General features: G+C 50.2%; 1 protein-coding gene across 1 annotated transcript in view; it reads left to right on the top strand.

Annotated features, from left to right (window-relative positions):
* Positions 1 to 306: 306 nt before the first annotated feature.
* The window catches only part of LOC123768566 (inhibin beta B chain-like), a 49,520-nt gene continuing 40,357 nt past the window's right edge, over positions 307 to 9,469 (top strand). Inside the window, exon 1 of the mRNA XM_069336185.1 lies at positions 307 to 826. Within this exon, the coding sequence (XP_069192286.1) occupies positions 436 to 826 (391 nt within the window). The 5' untranslated portion in view covers positions 307 to 435. The remainder of the gene's footprint in view (positions 827 to 9,469) is intronic.

The raw sequence follows: 9,469 nt of genomic DNA, 5'->3' as shown, positions 1-9,469 counted from the left end.
ATATCTCTGTAGATATTGTGTGTGTGTGTGTGTGTGTATATGTGTGTGTATGTGTGTGTGTGTGTGTATATGTGTGTGTATGTGTGTGTGTGCCGGAGAGCGCCGGGCCGTGTGCAGGTATGTACGTTCTGTGTGGGAGTCAATGCAGTTGTCGCCTTATACCCGTCCAAACACTACGTTATGGGAGCGGCCAAGGGCACAGATACCGTCCGCTCGGGTAGTGTATTGTGTGTGTGGCTGGCCGCTAGTGTTGCCGCTGTCTCCTGCTGCAGGGTGACTCTGGCTAGGGCAGCCGCAGCAGTTTCCGACGGCCGCTGGCATCCCGGTGAACGGCTGTGCTCATGGCGGCTGTCTGGCGACCGTCTGGTCCCAGTGAGGCCTCAGCCCCCGTCCTGCTCACACGCTGGTCTGCTATGGACGCGGCGCTCGGGACAGATGACTAGCACCTCCAGGAAGGTGTGGGTGGTGGCGGCGGCGGTGCTTGCCCTGCTGGTACGACCAACACGGGCACGTCCAGAGGCACCGACCGAGGCCCGTCACTGCCCCAATTGTGTCCACCCGCGATCAGTGGCCGACGCCAGGGCACTAGACACTCTAAGAATCGAGGGCATCAAGCAGCAAATTCTGAGCAAACTGGGCCTTAGAGCCAAGCCCAATGTGACGTCCAGTATACCGCGGGACGTGCTCTTACAGACTCTCTACCGCTCGGAGGAGGACAGAGAGCTTCTGGAGAAGCAGCAGGCGGAGCTGCAGACGACTGACGAAGAACTGATCGAAGATGACTACTATGCCAAGACGTCGGAGATCATAAGCTTCGCCGAACCAGGTAGGTGCCAGTCTAATGTTCACAGATATATAGGTGCCAGTCTAATGTTCACACACACACACACACACACACACACATAGGTGCCAGTCTAATGTACACAGACATATAGGTGCCAGTCTAATGTACACAGACATATAGGTGCCAGTCTAATGTTCACACACACACACACACACACACATAGGTGCCAGTCTAATGTACACAGACATATAGGTGCCAGTCTAATGTACACAGACATATAGGTGCCAGTCTAATGTTCACAGACATATAGGTGCCAGTCTAATGTACACACACACACTTATAGGTGCCAGTCTAATGTACACACACACACACATACGTGCCAGTCCAATGTTCACACACACAGACATATAGGTGCCAGTCCAATGTACACAGACATATAGGTGCCAGTCTAATGTACACAGACACATATAAGTGCAAGTCTAATGTACACAGACACATATAGGTGCCAGTCTAATGTACACAGACACATATAAGTGCCAGTCTAATGTACACAGACACATATAAGTGCCAGTCTAATGTACACAGACACATATAAGTGCCAGTCTAATGTACACAGACACATATAAGTGCCAGTCTAATGTACACAGACACATATAGGTGCCAGTCTAATGTACACAGACACATATAAGTGCCAGTCTAATGTACACAGACACATATAAGTGCCAGTCTAATGTACACAGACACATATAAGTGCCAGTCTAATGTACACAGACACATATAAGTGCCAGTCTAATGTACACAGACACATATAAGTGCCAGTCTAATGTACACAGACATATTGGTGCCAGTCTAATGTACACACACACACACATAGGTGCCAGTCTAATGTACACACACACACACATAGGTGCCAGTCTAATGTACACACACACACACACATTGGTGCCAGTCCAATGTACACACACACACATATAGGTGCCAGTCTAATGTACACACACACACACATATAGGTGCCAGTCTAATGTACACACACACACATATAGGTGCCAGTCTAATGTACACACACACACACATAGCTGCCAGTCTAATGTACACACACACATAGGTGCCAGTCTAATGTACACACACACACACATAGGTGCCAGTCTAATGTACACACACACACACACATAGGTGCCAGTCTAATGTACACACACACACACACATAGGTGCCAGTCTAATGTTCACACACACACACATAGGTGCCAGTCTAATGTACACACACACACATATAGATGCCAGTCTAATGTACACACACACACATATACGTGCCAGTCTAATGTACACACACACACACACATAGGTGCCAGTCTAATGTACACACACACACATATAGATGCCAGTCTAATGTACACACACACACACACATAGGTGCCAGTCTAATGTACACACACACAGACATATAGGTGCCAGTCTAATGTATACACACACACACAGGTGCCAATGACAGGTGCATTTGTAAGTGCCAGTTTAGGACACTTATAGATATCAATTTCCAAGGAAGATCACAGATATTGGACTAAACCTGCACACACTGGCCGGGCGGGAGTCTAACTTCCTTTCACGTGTTGTTCTGCAGCCGCAGAAGTAAATCGAACGTAACTACAGGAGTCAAAGACACTTGCGGTAAAACTGGGGCTTTCCAGTGACGGTCTACTGGACCGCGCGCGCTAAAACCACCCGAGCTCTCATTTACTTCGCCTAAACACGTGTTCTTCTTGAGAGCTGCAGTTGACATATGGTTCGTAGGTCTACGCGTAAAGGGCAGGTGTAGAGGGCTCCTATACACGCGGTGACAGGTGTAGAGGGCTCTCATACACGTGGTGACAGGTGTAGAGGGCTCCTATACACGTGGTGACAGGTGTAGAGGGCTCCCACACACGCGGTGACAGGTGTAGAGGGCTCCCACACACGTAGTGGCAGGTGTAGCGGGTTCCAACACACGTGGTGGCAGGTGTAGCGGGCTCCCACACACGTGGTGACAGGTGTAGCGGGCTCCAACACACCTGATGCCAAGTGTACAAGGCCCCCACACACGTGGTGGCAGGTGTAGTAGGCCCCCCCACACACGTGATGACAGGTGTAGAAGGCTCCCACACACCTGTTGGCAGGTGTAGAAGGTTTCCCCCCCCCCACACACACACACTTGAGCGCAAGAAAACGAACCACTTTCCTCGCACTTAAAGACACAATAACCAAGGTATCTGGACCTTGAGGAGCATGATAAAAACTTTCTTAGACTTTATGTCACGTGTTAATTAGCGATTGATTAATCTAATTTAGTACATAATAGTAAGGTGTAGTGCACAGTATGAGGGTGTAGTGCACAGTATGAGGGTGTAGTGCACAGTATGAGGGTGTAGTGCACAGTATGAGGGTGTAGTGCACAGTATGAGGGTGTAGTGCACAGTATGAGGGTGTAGTGCACAGTATGAGGGTGTAGTGCACAGTATGAGGGTGTAGTGTACAGTATGAGGTGGGTGTAGTGCACAGTATGAGGGTGTAGTGTACAGTATGAGGGTGTAGTGCACAGTATGAGGGTGTAGTGCACAGTATGAGGGTGTAGTGCACAGTATGAGGGTGTAGTGTACAGTATGAGGTGGGTGTAGTGCACAGTATGAGGGTGTAGTGCACAATATGAGGGTGTAGTGCACAGTATGAGGGTGTAGTATACAGTATGAGGGTGTAGTGCACAGTATGAGGGGTGTAGTGCACAATATGAGGTGGGTGTAGTGCACAGTATGAGGGTGTAGTGCACAGTATGAGGGTGTAGTGCATAATATGAGGTGGGTGTAGTGCACAGTATGAGGGTGTAGTGTACAGTATGAGGGTGTAGTGCATAATATGAGGTGGGTGTAGTGCACAGTATGAGGGTGTAGTGCATAATATGAGGTGGGTGTAGTGCATAGTATGAGGGTGTAGTGTACAGTATGAGGGGTGTAGTGCACAGTATGAGGGTGTAGTGCACAGTATGAGGGTGTAGTGCACAGTATGAGAGTGTAGTGCACAGTATGAGGGTGTAGTGCACAGTATGAGAGTGTAGTGCACAGTATGAGAGTGTAGTGCACAGTATGAGGGTGTAGTGCACAGTATGAGTGTAGTGCACAGTATGAGAGTGTAGTGCACAGTATGAGGGTGTAGTGCACAGTATGAGAGTGTAGTGCACAGTATGAGGGTGTAGTGCACAGTATGAGAGTGTAGTGCACAGTATGAGGGTGTAGTGCACAGTATGAGAGTGTAGTGCACAGTATGAGAGTGTAGTGCACAGTATGAGAGTGTAGTGCACAGTATGAGGGTGTAGTGCACAGTATGAGTGTAGTGCACAGTATGAGGGTGTAGTGCACAGTATGAGGGTGTAGTGCACAGTATGAGTGTAGTGCACAGTATGAGGGTGTAGTGCACAGTATGAGGTGGGTGTAGTGCACAGTATGAGGGTGTAGTGCACAGTATGAGGTGGGTGTAGTGCACAGTATGAGGTGGGTGTAGTGCACAGTAAGAGGGTGTAGTGCACAGTATGAGGTGGGTGTAGTGCACAGTATGAGGGTGTAGTGCACAGTATGAGGGTGTAGTGCACAGTATGAGGTCTGTAGTGTACAGTATGAGCGTGTAGTGCACAGTATGAGGTGGTGTAGTGCACAGTATGAGGTGGGTGTAGTGCACAGTAAGAGGGTGTAGTGCACAGTATGAGGTGGGTGTAGTGCACAGTATGAGGGTGTAGTGCACAGTATGAGGGTGTAGTGCACAGTATGAGGGTGTAGTGCACAGTATGAGGTCTGTAGTGTACAGTATGAGCGTGCAGTGCACAGTATGAGGGTGTAGTGCACAGTATGAGGTGGGTGTAGTGCACAGTATGAGGTGGGTGTAGTGCACAGTAAGAGGGTGTAGTGCACAGTATGAGGTGGGTGTAGTGCACAGTATGAGGGTGTAGTGCACAGTATGAGGGTGTAGTGCACAGTATGAGGTCTGTAGTGTACAGTATGAGCGTGTAGTGCACAGTATGAGGGTGTAGTGCACAGTATGATGGTGTAGTGCACAGTATGAGGTGGGTGTAGTGCACAGTATGATGGTGTAGTGCACAGTATGATGGTGTAGTGCACAGTATGAGGGTGTAGTGAACAATATGAGATCTGTAGTGTACAGTATGAGGGTGTAGTGCACAGTATGAGGGTGTAGTGCACAGTATGAGGGTGTAGTGCACAGTATGAGGGTGTAGTGTACAGTATGAGGTCTGTAGTGCACAGTATGAGGGTGTAGTGCACAGTATGAGGTCTGTAGTGTACAGTATGTCTGTAGTGTACAGTATGAGGAGGGTGTAGTGCACAGTATGAGGTGGGTGTAGTGCACAGTATGAGGTGGGTGTAGTGCACAGTATGAGGTGGGTGAAGTGCACAGTATGAGGTGGGTGTAGTGCACAGTATGAGGTGGGTGTAGTGCACAGTATGAGGGTGTAGTGCACAGTATGAGGGTGTAGTGCATAGTATGAGGGTGTAGTGCACAGTATGAGGGTGTAGTGCACAGTATGAGGTGGGTGTAGTGCACAGTATGAGGGTGTAGTGCACAGTATGAGGTGGGTGTAGTGCACAGTATAGGTGGGTGTAGTGCACAGTATGAGGTGGGTGTAGTGCACAGTATGAGGTGGGTGTAGTGCACAGTATGAGGTGGGTGTAGTGCACAGTATGAGGTGGGTGAGGTGCACAGTATGAGGTGGGTGTAGTGCACAGTATGAGGTGGGTGTAGTGCACAGTATGAGGGTGTAGTGCACAGTATGAGGGTGTAGTGCATAGTATGAGGGTGTACTGCACAGTATGAGGGTGTAGTGCACAGTATGAGGGTGTAGTGCATAGTATGAGGGTGTACTGCACAGTATGAGGGTGTAGTGCACAGTATGAGGTGGGTGTAGTGCACAGTACGAGGGTGTAGTGCATAGTATGAGGGTGTAGTGCACAGTATGAGGGTGTAGTGCACAGTATGAGGTGGGTGTAGTGCACAGTATGAGGGTGTAGTGCACAGTATGAGGGTGTAGTGCATAGTATGAGGGTGTAGTGCACAGTATGAGGGTGTAGTGCACAGTATAAGGGTATAGTGAATACCATTTATGATGTTCGTAATGTTATCTAATGTTCATTAAGAATTTCCTTGTGTTCATACAGTGTTCTCTAATGTTCATAGTATGTTCTCTAATTTTCACAGTGTTCTGTGTTATTCATTATTTTCTGATATAAATAATGTTATATAATGACTTATACAATGTTCTATGGTGTTCATACAGTGTTCTCTGATGTTCTAAATGTTATTTCGTGTTGATGCTGTGTTCTGTGTGTGGCCGTGACACAGGTGAGTGATGGAGAGGGGACCTTCTTGAGGTTATCTTGAGATGATTTCGGGGCTTTAGTGTCCCCGCGGCCCGGTCCTCGACCAGGCCTCCACCCCCAGGCAGCAGCCCGTGACAGCTGACTAACTCCCAGGTACCTATTTACTGCTAGGTAACAGGGGCATTCAGGGTGAAAGAAACTTTGCCCATTTGTTTCTGCCTCGTGCGGGAATCGAACCCGCGTATCCTATACTATCCTGGTGGATAGGACACTAGCACTCGCAACCATACACATCTACCCTTCAACCCTCAATGAGTGGTTTAACTGTTAACCTTATCTGGGACCTGAGCTTCAAGTATTTTGTTTCCCCTTTAACTATCTCTTCATACTATCCATATACTGCGTCGGGTCAATGGATAGTAGGTGTGTGTGTGTGTAGAATACATGGTCAGCAGGTGTGTGTGTGTGTAGTATACATGGTCAGCAGGTGTGTGTGTGTGTAGTATACATGATCAGCAGGTGTGTGTTTGTGTAGTATACATGGTCAGCAGGTGTGTGTGTGTGCAGTATACATGGTCAGCAGGTGTGTGTGTGTGTAGTATACATGATCAGCAGGTGTGTGTGTGTGTAGTATACATGATCAGCAGGTGTGTGTGTGTGTGTAGTATACATGATCAGCAGGTGTGTGTGTGCAGTATACATGGTCAGCAGGTGTGTGTGTGTGTGTAGTATACATAGTCAGCAGGTGGTATACCAAGGACATTTACCTTAAAACCTCGAACGTGGTCCATGTATTATGTATTATTACTGTCCGCTTGAGCAAGTCATCCCGAGGAAGTGCCCTTTGCTCCTCTTCCCCTCTCCACACCGGTACCCCAGAGAGCGAGAGGGGGCACCCCACTCCCTCTCTCTGGGGCATCTCTCTCTCCCTCTCTCTGGGGCATATCTCTCCCTCTCTCTCTGGGGCATCTCTCTCTCCCTCTCTCTGGGGCATCTCTCTCCCTCTCTTTGGGCATCTCTCTCTCCCTCTCTCTGGGGCATCTCTCTCCCTCTCTCTGGGGTATCTCTCTCCCTCTCTCTGGGGCATCTCTCTCCCTCTCTCTGGGGCATCTCTCTCCCTCTCTCTGGGGCATCTCTATTTCTCTCTCTGGGGCATCTCTCTCCCTCTCTCTGGGGCATCTCTCTCCCTCTCTCTGGGGCATCTCTCTCCCTCTCTCTGGGGCATCTCTCTCCCTCTCTCTGGGGCATCTCTCTCCCTCTCTCTGGGGCATCTCTCTCCCCCTCTCTGGGGCATCTCTCTCCCTCTCTCTGGGGCATCTCTCTCCCTCTCTCTAGGGCATCTCTCTCCCTCTCTCTGGGGCATCTCTCTCCCCCTCTCTGGGGCATCTCTCTCCCTCTCTCTGGGGTATCTCTCTCCCTCTCTCTGGGGTATCTCTCTCCCCCTCTCTGGGGCATCTCTCTCCCTCTCTCTGGGGTATCTCTCTCCCTCTCTCTGGGGCATCTCTCTCCCTCTCTCTGGGGCATCTCTCTCCCTCTCTCTGGGGCATCTTTCTCCCTCTCTCTGGGGCATCTCTATTTCTCTCTCTGGGGCATCTCTCTCCCTCTCTCTGGGGCATCTCTCTCCCTCTCTCTGGGGCATCTCTCTCCCTCTCTCTGGGGTATCTCTCTCCCTCTCTCTGGGGCATCTCTCTCCCTCTCTCTGGGGCATCTCTCTCTCCCTCTCTCTGGGGCATCTCTCTCCCTCTCTCTGGGGTATCTCTCTCCCTCTCTCTGGGGCATCTCTCTCTCCCTCTCTCTGGGGCATCTCTCTCTCCCTCTCTCTGGGGCATCTCTCTCCCTCTCTCTGGGGTATCTCTCTCCCTCTCTCTGGGGCATTTCTCTCCCTCTCTCTGGGGCATCTCTCTCCCTCTCTCTGGGGCATCTCTCTCCCTCTCTCTGGGGCATCTCCCTCTCTCTGGGGCACCCCACTCCCTCTCTCTGGGGCATCCATTCCTCTCTGCCAGCCAGATAGTCAGCAGGTTGGCCTAGACTCCTGATTGTGCTACGTCAACCACTACTTAAGGTTCTCTTTCAGCAATATTAACAGCGTGACCCAAGCTCCCGGCTCACTGTGAACCACGCTGGCTGTCGACGTGAACCCAGGGAACTGACTGGCGGCCTCGGGCCAAGTGACTAACTGGGAATTGTGTTTCAAGCGACTGTCAGATGTCAAGTAATTGACATCTGACAGTGACTGATGGCTTGTACCAATTGACCGGTGGCATGAGTGAACAGCAGCTGGGCGTCTTCCCAATAAATGTCGGTTTGTTCCATATGGACGATCGTAAGTTGTACCAAGTGGGGGGGGGGGGGGGTGTTTGTACCAAGTGACCCTCGACCTGAACCACGTGACTCAGTTATATGTGGCTTGTATGTCGTTGTTGTTGGCGTTTAAGATTCGCTACTTGGACCAAAAAAAACGTTCCAAGTAGCACGGGCTATGGTGACCCCGTAAAGTCAGGCTTGTATATACAACAGGATGACCTCCACCATCTTGCTTACGATGCCTTGAGTGGCACTGTGTCACTGCCTTAACTACCTGATGGGGGGGGGAGGGGGAGCCACTGTGAGGGTAAAAGCAGGAATAGGTGTGGAAAAGAAAGGGAATAAAGAGAGGGTTACAAAGGGGAAAAAGGAGGTAGATTGGTGACGGAATGGTAAGATGAATTATGAGGGGATGAGATGGGGTGTGGTGATGGGATTAGAGGGTAGGGAGAAAGGAAGGGAAGGAGGGGAGGGAGGGATAAGGGAGGGGGGGCGCATGGCGCCAGGGGTCTTAGAGGAAAAGAGGAGCGCGTTGAAGGGCCGATGGTGAGTGAGGAAACGGTCTCTTCTCGCATGAAGATCACAGGAAGAGGCGGAAAGATGGAAGGGGGAGAGAGGGAAGGGGGAGAGAGAGAGGGGAAAGGGAAGAGGAGCTGGATAAAAGAAGGGGTAGCTTGGAAGGGGGTGACATATACATATCATACATATCACTATAGACATGCGAACAAGCCTGAGCGGTCTCCAGGCATATATGCAACTGAAAACTCACACCCCAGAAGTGACTCGAACCCATACTGCCAGAAGCAATGCCACTGATGTACAGAATCCCTTAACCACTCGACCAAGTGGTTATAGACATCCATATATGCTGAAACCCGTGGGAAGAGCCCCCCCCCACACACACTCACAGCTCCCTGACAAGAGAGAGCCAGCTTGGCTTAGCTGCCAACACCCACACATCGAGTCAGCGAGGCGGACAGTCCGTCGCCTCTCACAACTCTCACTGTATTTCCCATTTCTATACTTCCCT

The sequence above is a fragment of the Procambarus clarkii genome, chromosome 35 (assembly GCF_040958095.1).
Source record: "Procambarus clarkii isolate CNS0578487 chromosome 35, FALCON_Pclarkii_2.0, whole genome shotgun sequence".
Lineage (NCBI taxonomy): Eukaryota > Metazoa > Arthropoda > Malacostraca > Decapoda > Cambaridae > Procambarus > Procambarus clarkii.
The sequence above is the reverse complement of the archived record's forward strand: the minus strand, read 5'-3'. Positions and strand labels throughout refer to the sequence as shown.